The sequence below is a fragment of the Zootoca vivipara genome, chromosome 11 (assembly GCF_965207765.1).
Source record: "Zootoca vivipara chromosome 11, rZooViv2.hap1.1, whole genome shotgun sequence".
NCBI lineage: Eukaryota > Metazoa > Chordata > Lepidosauria > Squamata > Lacertidae > Zootoca > Zootoca vivipara.
The window spans coordinates 34,018,191-34,039,934 of NC_142594.1; the positions used below are offsets into that span (position 1 = coordinate 34,018,191).

The window sequence follows — 21,744 nt, forward strand, 5'->3', positions numbered from 1 at the left end:
CCCATAGGCAGCACCCATAGGCACCTGTGTGCTTTCAGTACTTTCTATTGCATCCACAAAAGTCTCAGTCAAAAAGGTAAAAACTTTCCATTTAGTATGAACATTGGCGGGTTTAATTGCAGATAGATGTGGGGCTGTTTAAGGCTATTTTGCAGTGCTGTTTTGAACCTTTATCTTTATTGTATTTTAAATTGGTATTAGATTTTGATTTTTATAAACCAGCTTGAACTTCGGTGTGATACAAATAATGTAAAAATGGATTAATATGCATTATGACAAATGACACAATGTTTTGCCATAAAGAATCCTTTATATGTTGTTACACACCAGGCAACAAGGGCTTTGACATATGTGCTTGTTTTCAGAAGAAAAATTTTCATATATTTTTATTTTGCAAGATTTTCAAATGCTATTTTACTCATTCCTCATCCCATACTATTGGCCATTTAGTAACATACTGTATTGCAATGCTTCTGGCACCCATCTGTCTCAAGAGACAACAGAGTGCACCTCGTGGCACAAGCTTGAGCAGTGTGTATGGAGGTCCATGGTGACAAGACCTTGGCCTTGCTGTTGTGGTCCAAAGGAAAGCAGAGCAATACATTGAGCACCAGCTTGGCTGCTAGAGTTGCCGGAAGGAGGTGTACAAGCAGCCATCCAACCGTCTTAGGGACTCCACTCAGTATCTGTGCAGGTTTTACTCCTTAGCCTTTTCTTCTCCTGAATATATCCCACAAGGCAGCAGTTTAGGACCAGAGCTTTCCTTCTCCTGGATGTACTACCTTCCCAGGTCGATGAGCCCCAATTGCCACACACTTCCCTCTACAGCACATGCAGAAACCACCTTCTTGATGGTTGGACCCACTATTGGTCTCGTCTGCTCAGAAAGCCTCCTCTAACATCCCATACATCCCTATCACAGTGTAATATTTAAGCAAAAACTGCTTCCTCCGTAGGGATAGGAAAGAAAACAAAAAAGTAACTCTGTTGAAGTTACTCAAAACACTATCTAGTTGAAGGGGGAGAACAATTACATCATGAGTACCTGCTCAAAACCTGGCAAGGTATTTGTAATGTAAAACAGCAAAAAGTAGGAACAGAATAGTACAGAAGAATGTGCAAACCCAGAGAAACAGCACATACAAGGCATATCATTATTTATTAATTTATATATCTCCCAATGCCCAGATGGCTTCTAAATAAGAACCCCAAGGCGCCATCTAACCTCAAGCAAGATCAATAAAGTCAATATGCAATTAACCAGTAAATATTAATATTAATATATAATATATTAATATTAATAATAAACAAATGCACCGGTTCCAAGCTACGTTTCCCCCTTTTCACATTCCTCTTATGCAAGAACAACATCTATAAGAGCTGATTTCAGGATAAGGAATCCTAAATCTACAATAAAAATATATATAATGAAATTAAAAGAATACAGTAGAGTCAGAACAAGGATTAGGATTCTCTCTCCCTCCCTTCCCCTGTTGCCAATGATTTTTCATGTACCAGGGATTTGTACAGAACGCAATCCAAATTGATTAAATATCTATATCACAGAAACAATCTCTCGATCCATGACTGGTGAAGGCAAACTGGGCAAGAATGAAAAAAGCTTGCTTGGCTCTTTTTGCCATGGTAGAATGTGCAAAGCAGAAGATGCAGCAAATCCCAAGACACTTAACACTGCTGGCCAGCAGCAATGGAATAAAAGCTAACATCCACTTCAGAGCGGGGCTTATTCTATCCAATCAATTGCAGCTTTTCACTATATGCCTCAGCCATACAATACACAGAATTCAAAAGATATGTTAAAACGTCTGAAAACAACAATTCAAAGGCCTTTTGAAATAAAAAAAATTTAAACTGGATTCTGAAACTTATAAGAATAAGAATAGAAATAGGAATAAGAAACAGGAATAGTGCCTGCCTGCTTTCTAACGATATATAAACCAAAAGCACAACTCCTTGAAGACACAAGACATGCACCTGGTCTTGATAATATCAGGTCATAAGAGGATGTGTCAAGGTTAAAACTCCCTGATAATAAAGTAGATGGCCAAGTTTATATATTTAAGGTATTGCCCCCACCCCACCGACTTGGGTAGGGCAGAAGGTAAATGTTATTCATACAGATGAATATCCTTACTCAGAAGAACACAAGTGAAACACAACTTTTCACAGATTCCTACAAATATTATATTTGAGCCTTCCTGGTTATGAAAAACAAATTAATAGGGCTTTTTATGCCTGAGTGCCACTCTCAGAAGTAGACTAGCTTTATTTTTCAGCTTTAATATTCAAACACTTGTGTTCCGTTCACCATTTTATAACTATACAACCTGTTACAACTTAACTGAATTTAAAGTCGTATCTTATCTCCACAATTTTAATGTGCAATATTTTTATACAATTATTTTGTCAGTTTTCTGCATAATCTGTTTCAGAGTGGTATTTTACTAAAAATTTGCTTAAGGGCTAGATTCTTCAACTGAACAGGAATCTTTCAGACTATTCACAAGTTTAGACCATGGTCGTCATATGAATTCTGTCACTTAGTATACTTTTGTAAATAATTTTAAAATGTCCAGCATTTAAAATACTATGCCAATTTACATTACCTCTTATGTACAGGACATAGTTGAGGATTAAAGTTATGGGTTTCATTTCTGGCATTATCTTTTTTTAAAATCAAGTAGTTTCATCAAATAATGAGTCATGTAATCACATTTAAGTTTAAATCCCACCATGTAATTTCAAATCTCTTCTGTCACACTGACAGCGAGTCATAGCCATATTTAATTTTAAAACCTCTATATAAAAAAAAACAGCCTGAACAGTCTGAATTGATTCAAATGCCATGGCATTTAGTGGCTAGCTGCCGAGATCAAAGTTGAGGACAAAGAGCAAAGGGAATCAGAACAGACATTTATAGTAAAAAAAAAAAATCCTGGATTTTTAACAAATATGTCATAGTCATGTTTTAAAAAACAATGCTTTCCATGAACTGTGATCTATTCTTCACACCTCCGAATCATAATAGAAACTGCTAAAGTACCAATTACACATTTTTCAAATCGCTAACAGCATGAGCAACTGTTGCTAAGCATCTGTTTCAAGTACAGAATGTTCTGCTCTGCCATTTAAATTTTCAGTACAGTTCTGAGTACCTGGGGGACTTTGACTGGCCATTAGCTTCAAACAACTGTTCCCTACCATTCTTAAGTTATTCTTTTAAGGAAAATCTGAAGTACAGTAGAGGTAAAAGACCTGACAGGTTGCTTTAAAAATTGTCTTTTTCTTATATGAACAACACATACCTTTAATGTTTCAATGGAATATGCTAGCAAAAGGTAACTTCATTAACACATTTTCAAAAAGCAACTCGCAACATGCACCTAATAGTTTTCTACTAACTTAGCTGCTGTTAAATAACCAATCAAATATTATCTACTGTTTCTTCTGCTAATATATTATCAGAATATTGTCTGCCCCTCAGATCTTTGAAGCCCATTATGTTCTTACAGAGACTATACCTACATGCAAAGCAACTATGGCAGTACAGTATACTCTCCAGAGTATTACAGATACGCAGCTAAAAAGATGATTCATATTAAGTAAACCATGACTCACAACAATCTGACTAATGCGGTATCAAAAAAATGCTAATAAAAGAGTTAGGTAAAGGTAAAGGGGCCCCTGACCATCAGGTCCAGTCGTGTCCGACTCTGGGGTTGCGGCGCTCATCTCGCTCTATAGGCCGAGGGAGCCGGCGTTTGTCCGCAGACAGCTTCCGGGTCATGTGGCCAGCATGACAAAGCTGCTTCTGGCAAACCAGAGCAGCGCACGGAAACGCCGTTTACCTTCCCGCCGGAGCGGTCCCTATTTATCTACTTGCATTTTGACGTGCTTTCGAACTGCTAGGTGGGCAGGAGCTGGGACCGAGCAACGGGAGCTCACCCCGTCACAGGGATTCGAACCGCCGACCTTATGATCAGCAAGCCCTAGACTCTGTGCTTTAACCCACAGCGCCCAGAGGTCCACATAGAGCTGCACCAAGCATCTAAAGTATAGGCTAAGAAAGAAAAAAAGGCAATTTTATTATGCACATCTTGCCTGTGAAAAGCATTCTAGAATGGCCCCCACTAACACAATCTTTATCATTTAAGCTGCCCACTCCTGTTTAAGAACAAATGATGAGATGAATATTTAAATCATAGAGTTGAAAGAGTCCAACCCCCTGCCAAGCAGGAAACACCATCGAAGCATTCTTGACATATGCCTGTCAAGCCTCTGCTTAAAGACCTCCAAAGAAGGAGACTCCACCACATTCCTTGGTAGCAAATTCCACTGCCGAACAGCTCTTACTGTCAGGACGTTCTTCCTAATGTTTAGGTGGCATCTTCTTTCTTGTAGTTTGAATCCATTGCTCCGTGTCTGCTTCTCTGGAGCAGCAGAAAACAACCTTTCTCCCTCCTCTATATGATATCCTTTTATATACAGTATTTGAACATGGCTATCATATCACCCCTTAACCTTCTCTTCTCCAGGCTAAACATACCTAGCTCCCTAAGCCGTTCCTCATAAGGCATCGTTTCCAGGCCTTTGACCATTTTGGTTGCCCTATTCTGGACATGTTCCAGCTTGTCAGTATCCTTCTTGAACTGTGGTGCCCAGAACTGGAACAGTACTCTAGGTGAGGTCTGACCAGAGCAGAATACAGTGGTGCCAGAACTGTATCTAGAATGTAATTCTAATTATATACAGATAATGCAAAATAAAGGGAGGGGGGCTTTTTTGGTTGTTACTTGGATTTAATATGTTCAAATTCAGAATATGCCAAACTAGTGACAAATGTGAGCTGCTGCTTCCCGCAAGCTTCTGGCTGGCCACTGTGGAAGCAAACTGCTAGATGAAATGGGTCATTGGCTTAATCCAGCAGGCTATTATGTTCTTATCATCATAACTGGAAACAGGCGATAAAAATCAAGCTGAGTTGTCTTTAAAAGAAGAAAAAGGATGACTCACATGAGTAGTCACGTTCTTTAAAATGATATATGAAAGTAAAAAGGCTGGAACAAATTTTATCTGAACTTTAACCTTCTACCCACTTCTGGCTAGAAGCACAGATTCCACAAGTGTCACACAACACCTGATTTGTAAGCACATATTACCGGTACATGAAAAGGTGACGCAGCTAAACAAAACACTATGCACGAAGTACATTTTATATATAGTTTTAAGAAAGATCAACATGTTTCCTTAAGAATATTGAACACTCTCTCCGCCTCCTTCCACCATGCACCTCTAAATCAGATATGGGCACATAGGGTGGAATCTGCTTGCGCTATCTCAAGTCTTTAGTTGAGAACCCCCTGAGATTTAAAAAGCCAGTAAAAAATTTTTTACTTTTAAGGGGGCATTTAAAAATTGCTTACTGCATGTGTGAGCTTAATCTGTAATGTAAAAAAGTTTCCAAGTTTTAACATGTGTATATGTATTTGTGTTGGAGGACAACACTTGGTTTAGTAATTGTTTTTAACATTTTAAATAAAATCTGTAAAATAATATTAGTTTGATCCAAAAGGTGCATTTCCACAAACTGAAGGAAACTGCATTCAATTAGTGGAAGGGGTTTTTGCCCATTCCCCTTTCACCCTGCAGCCCACCCTAAAGCCATCTCTTCTCCTTCTCCCTTCCCTCCCTCCCTCCCTCCCTCCCTCGCACACACACCTGTGAGCACACTCAGCAGTGAAGTGACTCTCAAAACATGTACCAGCATCCAGGTACAATTACAAATATCCCTGTTTCAGCCATGGTACAATTAAGGTAGTATTTCGCAAGCTCGAACCAATTAAGGTAGTGTTTCTCAAGCTTGAACTCAAGTTTGTTGTTGGACTGCAACTCCCATCATCCGTAGCTAGCAGGATCAGTGGGATGATGGGAGTTGTAGTCCAACAACAGCTGAGGACCCAACCTTGAGAAACACTGAATTAAGGAATTGGTGCTGTTCTAGGATTTAGAATCTGGTCCTAAAACTACTGTTCATAGTATCTAGGGGAAACTAGAGAGGTAACTGAAAGTAGAGGAACCAAATACATTAGATTTCCAACTTGAATAATTTGACCAAGGCACTATGAGTTCCTGTGTGGAATACTCTATCCCAAGTATAGAAAATATTACAGGTTTTGCCACCATGGTAAACAGCAGTTCCCATGATAGTGAACCCCAGGCATGCAGCCAATTAAGGATAATTTGAGAGTAATGATTCTTGCAAAAAACAAACAAACCCCGGTCGGCGGGGGGGGGGGGAGCTCTCACTCGCAGATCGTCCAGTATCTGTCTCCCGCTCCTACAGAATGCAGGGCGCAGGGGACGCTGAATACATAGCACTGCACACATTGGAAACTCTCCAACATGGTCACCCTGAGCGGAGATTCTTCTGTTTTTTAAGACCTATCAGAATTCTGACTTAAAGAAACAGGCATACTCTGGAAGAAAGAGACAAGTTAACCTGCTAAATGAATCAGCCACTGATTGCCAAGGTCTCGATCTGGAGAAGATTTTCATCGTAATTGGATTGGTATGTGGTGGAGAGAAGCCTTAGTTTTCTCTTTTATATATTCACTATGCTGTTTTATGATTTGGCAACTCTTCACCAAAGAAGAAAATTAGCTACTAATGGATTGTAATTATTAATGGATTGCAATTATTAATGGACTGCAAGAGGGAATCAACAAGGACTTTATAATGCTTATGGATTAATTGAAAGGTTAATTGAAAGAATGGAACTGTGTGGAAAATATTGGGATGTTCTATGGCAATACCCTCCTACAGAGGACTAGAACTTTGATTTACTATGGTGTTGGCGAGATATCAGCTTGTTATTAGATGGGAAAGAATTCAAAGAAAATGCTGGAAGTGAGCCTGGAGTAATGGCCAGACGCCAGAGGTCAGACCACTTTCGGTTTTAAGAAAAGCAAGATAGTGAAAGGTCACTAGCAGTAAAATTGAGTCCTTGGAGTGGGATGGAAATCCCGAAAATGATTGATTGCAACAAGAAAGGAAGGTTGAACATTATTTTTAAAAAAATCACACAGAGTTATCAGATATAAACTCCACTTGCAAATTAAAGGATATGGAACAGTTAAATATGAACAAAAGTCAACACATCAGTGGCTGTTAAAATAAAGGATCAACATCGGAACTGTATTATTTGGATTAAGTAAGCAGATTGGAGTGGGAACAAGGAATCAACTTCTCCTAAAAATCTCATAACATGGGAAGTCAACATGACTTTGGGAAGTCAACCGAAATGTTTAATGTGGAATCTGACAATTGGCTTTTTAAATTGAATTATGATTTGGTATTGTATTAATGTGGTCTATATTGGATTGTTATTACTGAAAAATTAATACAATTATAAAAAGAAGAAAATATTACATATCTACCTAAGTATCACTGCAATTATAACTGCAACACTTACCGGTAGCTGTCATCAATCTCAGCTAACAAATCGTTGACAAATTTCTAATAATCTTTAAATTTGAATGAGAATTAAAATAGTTGTTCAAAATGAAGTTTCTAATAAGTCAAACCTTAATACATTGTCCAAGGCAAGTAAACCTGCCAAGAAAAATATCAAGAGTCACATGCAATGTCTTATCTAAAGCTAGAATAGCTTTAACCTCTACCCATATGTACCAATCTGGACCCTGAAATCACCACCTGAGGCCCTTCTTTATGAGCCTCCTTTATAAGAAGTCCAGAGGGTGGCAACATGAGAACAGGCCTTTTCTGCAGTGGCTCCCCATTCTGGAATGCTCTCCTCAGGGAGCGTCATCTGGCACCTTCATTACATATCTCTAGGCAACAGGTGAAAAACATCTCTTCAATCAGGCCTTAGGCTGATTAACATTCTATGGCCCTTTAAATAGGTTTGTGGGCAGGGAGGGGGGTTGCTGGCTTGTTTTTTGTTTTATTGTGTATTTTTTGTTCTTATTTTGCATTTTTATGTTGTTACCTGCCCTGTGATCTCTGGTGATAATAATAATAGCCTATACCCAATCTTACACATACATCATAATATGGAAATTAGTATGCAGTTGTTAAACACTTTTATTGGAGAATATAGAATCCATATGTTGAGGCAGAGATTCCATTCCTATTCCAATTTATCCTGAGAGACTCTTCTTAAAGGCCCTCTAGGATATGTTCATTCCAACAACTGGCAACAGACTAAAGGAAAACTCTCTCTAGATCTCTTAATAAGTAACAAATCCCATTCCCACAACATGGGGAATGACAGGGAAGCCATTAGCACAGGCCTAAACAGACCCACCAAACCTCTTCTGGAAGGTTGTTTTGACAAAGCCATGCTCACCAGCCCTACAAAGCAGGCCCAAAGGGGATTTCAGCCCTGTGCTGAAATCACATCATTCACAGAGCCTTGCAAGCCCTCAGAATCAGTGGACAGTGCTGGGTCTTGATCTGTATAGCTTTATTTCAAACTACGCAGGCAAAAACAAGTCACCTGATGTGATGTCAAGTGATTGACAAGTGAGTGGCCCACCTGCCCACTGGAACCTGTGCCCCTGCATTAGCTGAAAGAAAGGGACAGTGGGCTTATGCTTGTAAAGAACTTTGGGAGCTTCCAAGGGTAGCCTCTGCACTGTCCACAGAGGCCATAAGATGAGTAACTTTTGCCTAGGGCAAGCTTTTTCATGCAATTCAGATTGCTATGTTGTCATTGTATTTGTTCTTGTGATATGAAGAAATTTGTACCCATTCAGAGAAATCTCTTGGCCAATCTCCTGGAAGCAGAAGCCACCCACTGGAAATGGTAATTAAAGGATTTGGAACACAGTGTCAACATGTTGCTGGCACCCAATATACTGATGACACCCAATTCTATTTCTCCAAAACATCTGACTCAGGTGTAGCAGCACAGGAGCTGGACCAATTCATGGGAACAGTGGTGTGCTAGATGAGGACCAATAAAGAAAGCTGGTAGAAGCTCTGTGGGTGAGAGGCTCCCAGATTCAGAAAATAGGTTAGCTGCCTCCTCTAGATGAGGTTACACTCCCTCTGAAGAAGCAGGTGTGTAGCTTAGGACTGCCCCTGGATGTCAGCTGATGCAACAGCTACAACTATTCCTGGACTGCTAGATACCATAGCTTAGCTATGGTAGTCCAGGCAATCATAGTTTAGATTGGATTACTGCAATGCCCTCTTTATGGGCCTTTCCTTAAGACTGGATAAGGCATCTGCAGCAAGGTTGTTATAGCAGATGCCCTATCAACAGTGCATAATACCTGTGTTGAAAGTGCTACACTGGCTGCCAATATGCTACTGGGCCAAGTCTAAGGTCTTGTTATTTACATATAAAACCTTGAACAACTTGGAACCAGATTACCTCTGGGAACTCCTTACTTTGTATGCCACTGGCCAGGCACATCAGTCTTCAAGAGAGGCAGTCTTAGTTGTTTTGTATGCTCCCACAGTTCATCTTATGTCCACTACCGGTAAGAAGAGGACATTTTATGTGGTGACATCTGTCCTTTGGAAAATGCTTCCAATGAACATCAGGCAGGCACCTACAGCACTGGCATTTAGGCACCTACTTAAATCTTAAAACTTAACCCAAGTTTTCCCTGAGGGGTGATCCAGTTATGCTGATGTATTAATTTTACTTACTGATTTGTGATGTATTTTGTGCTTGTTTTATGAATGTAATTTTATTGTTGATTTTATGCTGTTCACTGCCATGATTTTTTTATAGTGGGCAGTATACTGTACATTTTTTTAAAAAAAAAAATTGGTTCCCCCCCAGGATTTTCAAATATAATTTCAGTTTCTGTAACTGAACTACATTAATTTGATTAACATATGAGCTGGATTTTTTCATATAATGACCAAAAAACTACAGTATTATTTAAAAAGCGTTACTTCTCCATCATATTCTCTGCACTACATCCAACTTACAGCTGGTCTTGCAGTTCCACAATGATGTACTCAAGTTGTTCCTTTTCCATTTTATGAACCATATCCATAGCTTCTACCTTCTGACGCAATAACTTCTTCTGAGAGATGGATTCAGACAGTTGGGTCTCTCTAAGGCGTACTAGCTCTTCCAGATAACCCTAGAAACACATAAGTATTAATTATACTGCAAAATTTGCAAACCAAGCAACTATTATTTTAAAATTTATTTTTTAAGTATTTTGGTGAGCTCTCTTGCATTTGATACTTCTTGAAACTAGTAGTTAGAAAATGTTAAAACTTATTCTTTGGTAATTAACTATCAATTATAAAAAGCTAAGAAAAAACTATTTAAATCATTCTGTTTAACAAATAAGTAGTTTTGTATACAGTTCTGTAATTAACATGTCAGGTATACATGACTGCCATTAATAGAAGGAGGTGTGGCAGCCTTCCAATTGTTATAGTGTGTTGCCAGGAGCGTGTTTAATGTGTAGTTTTTCTAAAGGAGCTGGGACTCAGAATATTATAATAGTTCAGCCAGACCAATGAAAGCTGAAGTTAGCCCAGAAGGGTGAGAAAGCTTCCATGGTGTTTTCTGTTAATATGCCTGCTTTGTCTGGTTGGCCACTGTGAGGATGCTGGACTAGATGCACCTCAGCCCTGATCCAGCAGGGCTCGTCTTCTGTTTATGTTCTTACATGACAAAAACATCCAAGAAGAAAAAAAAGTTCTACAACTTTCATTCCACATTACTTTTAGTGTTTTAGATTTGCAACTCAGGGGATAGGAGTAATTGTTTTAAGGAATAATTTGAATTAGTGGTTTCCAAAGGTACCTGCAACTTTTACTAAAACATAGTCAAAGCTTCTTTTAAATTTAGTACGGGTAGTTATAGCTAAAGTGCTTTTAAGCACAGTTGCTTCTATCAGTGGCTGAGGCTTATGTTCAACGGGTGCAGAGGGGAGATGTGGAATAAACTGTGGCTTCAGCACAGATGAATTGCCAAAACAGCAGTGTTTTTCCTTCGCCAGGCCCAATATTTGCACGGAGTGACATCAACTTCATTATTTTTATTAAGTTCACTACCCGCCCTTCACCAGCAGGCTCCAGGGTTACAATAATTTAAAATTCAGTATTAAGAGCAGCCAAAACAAATTAGTCACAGGAATAGGGTGACTCTTGAAAATACACATCTCAAGTGTCAAAAGCCAGGGTAAAGAGATGCATCCTAGAGGCTTCTATTCTCAAGATGTAAAGTCTTTGATCTTCTGGCAGAAGAGAAGTTAACCCTTTGCTGTCTGCTCTTCTATAAAATGAAAGATAATCTACTATTTTCCAAGTCCTTCCTAAGCACTCTCATTTTGGGCGATATAATCTATACTGACTTCATGTGCTACCATTAGTCTAGTTGTGAGCATTTACAGCAAGAGGAAAGTAAATGTGATATACTTCTAGTGAGCTCCTTTTTTGTTTAAAGCAGCCATATCTGAAGGTTTCCATAACTGGAAATTAATACAAAAAAAAGCAATTCTTTTCCAATGGTAAGAACAAATTTCTCTAAAATTAAGTTTATAACATTTTCTATTTACAATTGTAACACACCAAATATCTCCAGCTTCTTTCAGCCCAAGTACCCAAGTAAGGTTTTACCTTCTGCTCCAGTGTGAGGCGGTATTTTTGCTCCACCCGTTTGCATTTGTTGTACCAGCTGTTTTCATCCATGTTGAAAGGAGGACCAATGTTTTCTGGTGTGCTGCTTTCACTGCCACTACTGCCAAGTGTTCTTAGCTCTTCTTCATCACTACTGATGCTGTCAGAACTGAAGGACCAAGTTTGAGATCTAAGAACAGCTTGTTGCAAAATTCTATACAGTACAGTGCTTTAGAAATGCAAGCCATTGTTGAAGAGACCTCCTAAGTAGGGTTGGATGCAACTGTTGAAATCTGTTACACATGCATCATGAAGTTGCAAGTTCATCCTTGTGCAAAACACTGGGAACTCAGTTTTAGGGCTGTCACACATTTATTTATTTAGTATACTGCTCTTCATCTGAAGTTCTCAAGGCGGTTCACAACACTTCTGTTTGCACCACCGCTTTCCCCTGGGAAAACTTGTGGTTTAGTGCTGAATCAGAACAAACATCAGTTGGGTTTTCTGCAGACTGCTGTTAGTCCCAATTTAGCACTAAGGAGCAGGTTTTCCGGGGGAAAGCAGTGGGGCAAAGGCAAAACCACTCGGACCCACATCTAGGAAGTACAGGACAAGCGGAAAACCACTTTGAAGTGTTTGAAGTGATAAATAAATGTAAAGCTAGCCTGGTGTAAGTTAAAATTTACAGCCAAGAGGAAATTACGAGAATAAAAAGGTACCTTTGGGTGAACTTCAGGTAAGGTGTGAAGTCTATCACAGCTGGATAGTTGCCATCCAGGCCCTCTCCCTTGAGGCAGAAGCTTATACAAGGCAAGAAATCAGTAATAATTTTAAATCAAGAAAACGAATACTAAATAACTAATACTAAATAACCTTAGCATATAATTTGATTTTCTCACAAAATTGCCAGTACACAGGATATATGGAAACTATTTTCAGTAATGAAAAGTTAGACTTGTGTTGAATTAAAATTCAATTATCAGCTGTTTCACTGGCAAGCAAAAAGTCACTTCTTGTGTGTGCGCATCAAGAAAGAATTCTTGTGATATTTTAAATGAAAGTACAGTCTATAATTATTTCAATAAATATATTTAAAAAATCAATACAATTATTGTATTGTACTTGATGTTACCACTCTGTAAAAGATAAAACTGAGGAGATATTAGTGGGAACTGTTTAATTCTGCCATATAACAGATAGCTATGGTTACTATAAAGCGCTGAGTGGCAAATAGAAAACCCTTAGAGACTAGGGATTGATGATCATAACACTAAATTATGACTTGGCACTCCATGAATAAGTCTGCATGACTCTCAAACTTGCACACACACCCTCCCCTTTCTTCTTTTGATGCAGCCCCAATGAGATATTTGACTTTCAGTTTTAAAATTAATCATAGCTCCCCACTTTATCTGAACTTGCAGAAACTGTGGGAAGCTCAGACAAGATCAAATATATGGCTTATAATGTTGGCTTGTTCATGAACCATTGTTTAATCACAGTTCTCTCAACTGGGAGCTGTGGTTAGTTTAAAACTAGAAAGCAAATGCTTCTGATCTACTCCTTGCAAAATTGCCAGGAGAAGGAAGCATGTAAGTCTGAAGCTTGCGAAGGTTAACATAATACTAAATCACAGCATAGTGTTACATCTGATGTAACACTTGGTGTCAATTTCCAGTTTTACCTTGGAAAAACAAGACACTCCTCCCATCTTCTGATGACATTCAGCAAAGCTAACTTCCTTAATTTGAGATACATACATGCTGAGCAAGTAGCTGCAATTATATGCTCAACTCTACAACTAAAAACATAATGAAAAGGTACCGTGCAATAAACTAGATTTAAAACAGGATACAAGTTTCAGACTGGCATTTTAGGACATATGCCACCAAAAAATTGAAGACAAATCCTTTAATTCTATATGGGACAAAATAAGCTTATGAACTTTTAGAGATATTTCCAATCCCAAATTTCATAAGCTTCCCCTCCTCATATTTCAACAACCTTATACCACAGGAAAGTTTTAAATCCACAGGGATACCTGAAATCAATAGCATTGAGGCCCAGCAGCATACCAGCTAGCATGTTTGCTTCTTCTCCCAGGACAATTGCTCCATCTTCATAGAATCTTCTATAAGATTAATTTCCAGTTTAGTTATACTCTCTGCCATTTTAGTGACATGCTAGCTACACAAAGTTAAAGACAGACTAAACAATCAGCATTGTCAGCTAGCAATTTCATATTTCATATTGTGAAATGGGCACGCAAGTGTAAAACGCTATTTAATCACATCAACTGGCCAAATATAAAGTAAAATGTTACTCTGCAAAAAGAAACATATTATCCAGCATGTGCTAGATTTCAGTATTCCATCACTATATAAAGCAGGGGATCCAATTTGGCCCGCAACACCATTTTTCCAAAACCATGCCCACCAGTCAATCCACTGACATCTCTTCAATAGGCAGGTGATGTCAGATTATGGATGAAGGTGTGGTTCAATCCCATGTTGTTTGTGCACACCCACAAGGCAACAAGATTTTACCCCCCACTCATCAACTGATTGGGGTGTGCGTGTTAAAGCCTGCTCAGAACCCTGCAGAGAACATGACTGAATTGATGAGTTTCATCTTGATAGCTGCTGCTTTTCTGGTTATTGTCCTCACCCCCACCAATGTAAGTCAACTCTGACAGGAGGGTGGGCCCATCCACATATCAGTGACCTAATGTGATTGTAATATCAGATGATGTCCCACCCACCTGTCAAAGTGAGCCAGCTGAGGAGGGAGAAGATAAACATCTGGCTGATCAGGACCAAATACACAAATTATTTTTAGCGCAAAAAGTGAAAAGTGAAAAATGACTAAGTCCCAATAATTGAACAAATGTTGGGGTAATAAAAGAGTTACACAGATGAACTTTTGAAATATACTTCAATTTTTTGAATAAAGATTGAATAAAGATTAATACCTGGTTGTTTTGAAGTCTCTCAAAGCTGTGGAAATATATTCAGACAAATGCTTTTCCATAAGCGCTACTCTAATCCAAGCTCTTCCCTGAAAAAGAAGCAGCCATGAATTAGGTATTGTTAGACTGAACAACTGAATACAAATTATATCTCTGAAAACCATTCAAGCTGACAGAAGGAAAACAATAGTGTCACATAGCAATAAGCAAAGCAATAAGCTTCACACTTAGTGATCATTCACCTGCAGTCCATTTCTCCCCAAATTAAGTCTACAGTGAACAAATCTTATTGTAGCAAAACCCCAGTGGACTTCATTAAAAAAATTTTAAAAAAATAAGCAAGTACAGTACTCAGAAGTGTAAGCAATTCTGGCGGGTGGGTTTTTGGGTTTTATAAAAGCAATCTCTTTCAAGTACTTGTTGGTGCCAACCCACAATGAAAGCACAGAGGAGTAATGGTTTCCTCCAAGTCATCCAAATCAAATGACAGCTGAACTCTCACCACTTGTCTCCTGCATATTCATGCATGCCACCACACAGTCCATATGTGAACCCAGCCTGCATCATGTATCCACCCTTAAATAAATGTACATCACTGTGCACATACCATATGGTAATACTAGGGCAATATCTTTTTTAGACAAACCAAAAGTTATGAACAATACATTTCTGCTTTAACTAGTTTAAGAAATACAAAATAAAATTTATTGTACTATTTCTGTTTTTGTCAGGAAACCATATGGAAACTTTCAAGTTAAGAATCCTTTGAGATGCAGAGTTATATGAAACTCAAAATATTAATACACACCTACACACACCAGAAAAAGATTCATATTAAAGTTTTCGTGTTAGGAGATCTGGTCAAATGCAGTATTTAAAACAGCATTCTGATGATAGCAATGATCATGTTTACAGACCCACGGTTAGAGCAGTAACATCATCTATTGCTTTCCAAAAGACACACACAACTGCAAACACACACCACCTGGCCCATCACAGAAGGTAGAATCAAAAACTCATGAACGAGTGAAGTTATATAACAAGTCTTACAGGCTTTAATAAAATATAAGGTTCCTGACTTATTCACAGCATTAATTTACCTCAAAATAAACCAGCACAGAAAGCTTTTGCATACATCTATCAGTATAAAATGTTTAACAGCAGCAAATAGTATAGGGACATCAGCTATAAATTAGAACGTTTAAAAATGAATAGCCTTCTAACCTTAGCTCTTGAAGAACTAACATTTTCCATATTTTCAATGCTGCAAATGCAGTTATGTGAAACCTTGCGACAAGCTACTTTAATATAATCCCAGAAGCTACGAGGACTTTCATAACCAAACCAAGTGATTTGACCTGAAACAGATATCAGAAAGAGAAATAAACAATTAAAATGTCTATTCTTTATGATGAAGCCATAACAAAACAGCCTAAACCTCATTTATATTTGCAATGTATAGGCAGGTGATCCAGTGTCATATAACATAAAATCAGAACAGTTACCTTTGAGTCTATGGCTTAAAATCTGTTCCAGAATGGCTGCAAAATTGTTAAATTCAGGAGAAGAATCATCAATAGTTTCAAAACAGGATCGATCAATCAGTGTCTTGATAGAAAACCTAAGATACAAAAAGTTTAATTCATGTTAGAATATAATGCAGGTTGGACAGCATAGTATTTTAGAGAAGCATATTTCTTGACAAAAGCACACCACTGATGTTTGTAATTTCCAAAACAAATACATTTAGATTTTAACAATATTTGAGTTTTTTTCACTATATTCCACCTTAGTATGCAAGTATCTCTTACTCCACAGCCAATTAAGCAGTTGATTTGTGCCTCTTCAAAGGGGTGTAATTGTTCTGTTAAGAAGTTCAGATTACAATTATCCAAAAGTATTTATCAAAAGTGTTGAGTTAGTTCCCCAGAAGAGCAGAATTCTAAACTCCTTCAGATGGGAAGCCTACATGAGCACAGAAGGCTTCCTGATAGACTTCTAGTACGGTATGTGGAAGATGAAGAAGCTAATACTGTAATGGGAACACAATGATGTGGGAGGGGCCAATGAACTTGCCCTAATTTCTCTTCCACCAGATAGTAACTGAGTGGTACACACTACACAATTTGTCAAAAAAAATTGTTAGATATTAAACATGTCAGAAAGTTGCATGATCACCTATAGTAGTACATTGTTGCATTTACTCAACTGGAGAATCACAGATACTGGTGCTGTCAGGTAGGCACTCAGCCTGTCTGTTTCAAAACTGGACTGCAGATGTAGCAGCCACAGCACTGTACTTAATTGTTCCAATTCAAAAAACATAATGGAAAGATGTATTTGTAGATACATCTGGCAGGAGAGAGCACAATCATATGCAGAAGTAAGGATAAGGTTATGCTTGGTTGCCTGAAGTCCATTCTGACTGTTACAAATGAGCAGGCAAGTACATATTTCCAAAGCTTTGCCAGAAGAACTGAATGAGTGTTAAATAACAGAGCTTAGGAATTGAGTACCGGTATATGTTTTGAGGCTTTTTAAAATCAAATATTGGCAGCAAGTACGCACCTTATCTCTCTGTTACAGCAGAGGGAAGGAGAGCATTAGTCTCTCTTCATACTTTAAAACTACAATGAATTCTCACACAAACGAAATACAGGACACAAAGTGGCACAAATCTGGAGGATGAACATGGGAGAACAGGACCTGAATAGAGCTATCAGTTGAATCATGTGAGACATGACAAGTTTGTGGGTGTTAAATTCACTGAAAGTTACCCACAGTGTGAGTTCAACACCCAGAGCATTCCTTTTTACTCACATTTTGATATGACAATGTGTCCCAGTTCACATAAAAAAACTCCCCAAATATGGTTCTAAGTTGAGATAATAAAACACTGGGGTTTTCTGACTGAAAATAATTAACATGCTCTAATACAGAAAAATCTACTTCTAATGTATAGAGCTAAATGAAAGGCAATTTCTACAGACTAGATCAACTAAGAATACAGTAATGGCACCATTAATGTTTAGAGCCTTAGTTTTAACTGTGCCAGCCTTTTTCTTCTTTTTGTAAGAGAAATACACGTTTGCCTGCACACTGTGCACAGGGTTCCATGAATGTGCCATTACACAAACCGGTAAATCAATTTCTGGTGCCTGAACATTCAACATTAACTTACCCACCTCCATCTATAACTCTGGAACATGTAAATATGCATGTGCAAGTGTCAGCATACCAGCTTATACAAGATGCTGAGCATGTGAAATTTCACAAAGGTAAAGGGAAAAACCCATAAACATAAATCATGGCTATAACCTCATTTAAGCCAAGTCTTCCCGATTGTAATACATATTTACAACAGATGATGATAGCAATGTTCAAATGCTTCCTGTAAAATACACTAGTATTTGGAATATTTATTAACTTTTCACCTTTAAGTGTGAATATCATAAGACCTGGAACACAATAAAACAAATCTTTAAAAAATATATTACTGCCTCTCAATAACAATAATATTCCCACCCCTACCCCCCAGGACTGTGAATGAAATGACCCAAATTTGTATTATCCATGATTAATTTTCATTCAAATACATTGCTTTTTCTTTATTTGTGTATGTAATTGAAGTACTGTATATATTATTGATTTAATAAAGTAAAAAAATGAATACTATTCTGTTTGTCATTAATATGGGAAGAGAGCATCACATGATAAGCAAAGAGGGGACTGATCATTTCCCCTATTTTCTTCAGTTCCATTGCATGCCTGCATTTACCTTGACCACTCCATACCATCAGACCAAGCACTGAGACCATTGCTCTGGAAAAGGCAACAGACAGAGCCAATCTGGCTTTTCACACCTAGCCACCCTCTCATTCCCCTCAACCAAACACAAACCCATACCAACAATGAACCTGCATAGATAATTGAGAGAGAGAAAAGCCTCTCCCACAAATACAGCCTGAAGGGATGGAAATGTTGACATATATGCATGTCTGGACCACTGCAGCCCCCATGCTTCCCCACTGCTGGCTTGACAGGTTTTCTTCCACTGCAACCTTGTTCTTAAGTGCATTGTGTGTATTTTACCCATAGAACCAAATGTGAGATGTTTGGGAGAAACTAAGCTCCTGCACTCAGGGATCCCAGTGTCTGGTGAGAATGGTAGGTTTGACTTACCTCAGCTATATCTTAGACTTCAAGTTCAACCTATTTATTGTGTCCTATGGAACTCAGACAACTGTTTTGATAGATGTAACACTTCATATTCGTAGTCAAACTCTGAGCCTGCTAGAGTTTGGCAGAATGTTATGAATAGAGCATTACAGAGAAAAAAGCACATATATGCTAAGAAGAGGCTGATATAAACAGACCAGCAAAGTGCACATTTTTAAAGATGGAGGGTGGTTGTGAGACTGCTCCCTGGTGAGATTACACACCATGGTTCAGTGAAATCTATGCCATGCCGTGTGAGACATTTTTCGCCTTTACTATAACAGCGCCACAAAAGCAGTCTTTAATCTCCCCCCAATAGAATGAATGGCAAAGCTAAACCGTTCATTTATATAGGGAAGAACTCCAGGGACACAAACACATGGGAACTAAGCCAGACACAGTATCTGTGGTAAGGGGAAGGCTTTTTCTCCGATTATCAATAGGAGCTTGTCATTACCGTTACACCAGTTCTCTTCTGCAGAGACATCACCTGTGTTTTCCTTAGTCACATTAATAGAACAGAACCCAGGATATGGTCATCACTTTCCCTCCATATGCTTTGGAGTAGTACCATGACATTCAACACAGACTGTTGTCAAGTTGAGATCTGGTTAAGTATAATTGAGCTGCGAGGTAGAGAGATTGCATCCTGTATAGCTAATGGGACAAATACAAACTCAATATTTCTCTCTTGGCATTCACAGTACAGTACAGCATCACGCTCTTAATCTCAGGGTTGTGGGTTCAAGCCCCATGTTGAGCGTAAGATTCATCTAGGGTTGGACTAGATGACTCTTGTGGTCCCTTCCAACTCTGTAATTCAAAAGCGCCTGATGGGGCCAGAATCAGGCAGGCTATACACCTTCACTCACCTGACAAATACCCTAACACAGATCGCATTCCAATCTCAGAAACTGTCACAGGATCCCCCACTTGACACATCTACCGGTAACAGCGCACATGCAATTAGATGTAGCAAATTCACAGATGGGAAAGGAAGAAGGGAAAGAGTTCTGCACAGATGCTCAAGAGGCAGCATCAGGAAGGTGTAAGGAGGGGGAGGAGAGAGAGAGAGAGAGAGAGAAGACAAATGCAAAACTGGAGGGAATTCCCTATTCTGGTCCCGAAGTCTACCTAAGCAGAGTTTAGCTGCCCTCTGAGCATCCTGTCACACACCCCCCCACCATTCAGAGCCAGCGTGGTGGAGGAGATGCTGGGGTTCCCTCCCTGCTGTTAAATGCAAGAGTGGAACTGGGGGGGGGGAGAGCGGGGTGGTGGCGCTTACTCCGGATTAAGGCAGCAAAACCTGAAGGCATTTACTGTGCAAGCCCCTTGAAACACAGCGGGGGTGCACTGCAGAGCAGGACCGCCAACTGAGCGGGGTTATCGATGACACATGCAGCCCCATACATACAGTGACAGACCCGTGTGCCTGCGTGTGTGTGTGTGAGAGAGAGAGAGTCATTCACCTGCAGACGGTGATGAGATTCCGCCTCTCGACAGTGGCGTTGCGGGAATGGACGCTTCTCCTCCGAGAGGAGGCGTTGAGTCCCCCGATGTTGAACGACGCCATCTCGCAGCAGAGGGCGAGGCGGGGGCCTCAGGAGGCGCCTTTGTTCGGAGGGCGGGAAACGCCGGGGGTGGGGGCAGCGGCTGCTCTACCGCCGCTCCTTTCCCCCGCCCCAGCTACCGCCTCGAGAGGCGACGGAGGAGGAGGAGGAGAAGCCCGGCAACCCCTCCACTAGGCACCCAAACGGGGGCAGCGCGGCCGGGCATGAGGCCACGGCGGGAGAAGGGACCGGGGGTCCCAGCAGCGGTAGCAGCGTCTCCTCCGCTCCGATCGGTTCCTCGCTCGTCTGAGCCTCCGAAGCCGCGGCTGCACCTCAGAAATCGCCTCAGTAGCACCCCGAGGCCAGGACTGCAGAGCGCCGGTTCCGCCAGCCAATGGCACGGCAGCAGGGGCGGGACCTAGAACTGGGATTGGTCTTCTAAGGCAAGGGGCTCGTGGGTTCTCCCCATAATGGCAGCAGCTGTCCGTTAGGAGGCTCGGAAAGGGCGGGGAGCACTGGATGAGGAGGAGGGTAGCAGCGGGGGGGGGGGGTGTGCAGTTGAAGCGGCTCGTGAGGCGGAGGTGCGCCCTCGCCCGCCGCAGTTAATTCATACGCTCTCTCTTTCTCCTCGCCTTGCGCTTATATAAAAGTCACGGTCCTTTGTTGCTGAGACTGTTATTCGCAATGCCCGTGAGCCCCGTTGGTGGGTTACAGATGCTTGTGTGGAGCCTGCAAGGCAAAACAGAATTTATAGCGGCGTCACGTTTTTGGACACCAAAGCTTCTTTCGTCAGATAACGATTTCCCGGCAGGATCCCCACATGTTATCTATTTAGTGATCTATATCTGCGACTAACATACATGAGAAGGTGTGAGGGTAAAAGCACCGGAGCCCAGTTCACTCCCCCCACCCCCAAAATAAAATAAAATAAAAATTCACAGCCTGGTGGATAACAGGCATAATTACACACACGTGTGTGTGCATATCTATAGAGGCATACAGATGTTCAGATGGGTGCATCCATTGGCTGAGGAGAGCAAGTCATGCATATGAAGAGGTGCCATCTCGTCCACACAAACATATGTCACAATACAGCCGTTAAATCTTCAAGGTACCGAATATTCGCAACCTGACAGTAAAACCACTTAATTTTCCCAATTTGCTGTTTAAATATTAAGCCTACATTGGTTATTATTTATTTAAAACATTTCTACATGCCTCCTGTATTTAGACAGTATAGAACAATTTTAAAATACATATTATCAAAAGTGTATTGTCAAATCTTGAAAGGCAGTATTTTTGACGATGCTGAAGTCCCCTGCTCTTCATTTGCATGACAGTTTGAAATATAGCTCAGTCAAAGCTTAT

At 39.9% G+C, this 21,744-nt stretch overlaps 1 protein-coding gene across 2 annotated transcripts in view; it reads right to left on the reverse strand.

Moving 5' to 3' along the window:
- The window catches only part of RUNDC3B (RUN domain containing 3B), a 32,420-nt gene extending 11,736 nt beyond the window's left edge, over positions 1-20,684 (reverse strand). For both annotated transcript variants that reach the window (XM_035129963.3, XM_035129962.3), the window contains exons 1-8: positions 20,296-20,684; positions 16,114-16,229; positions 15,833-15,966; positions 14,612-14,697; positions 13,682-13,771; positions 12,360-12,440; positions 11,641-11,809; positions 9,991-10,148 (exon numbers count right to left, since the gene is read on the reverse strand). In XM_035129963.3, the coding sequence (XP_034985854.1) occupies positions 9,991-10,148; positions 11,641-11,809; positions 12,360-12,440; positions 13,682-13,771; positions 14,612-14,697; positions 15,833-15,966; positions 16,114-16,229; positions 20,296-20,399 (938 nt within the window). In that variant the 5' untranslated portion in view covers positions 20,400-20,684. The remainder of the gene's footprint in view (positions 1-9,990; positions 10,149-11,640; positions 11,810-12,359; positions 12,441-13,681; positions 13,772-14,611; positions 14,698-15,832; positions 15,967-16,113; positions 16,230-20,295) is intronic.
- Positions 20,685-21,744: the final 1,060 nt, after the last annotated feature.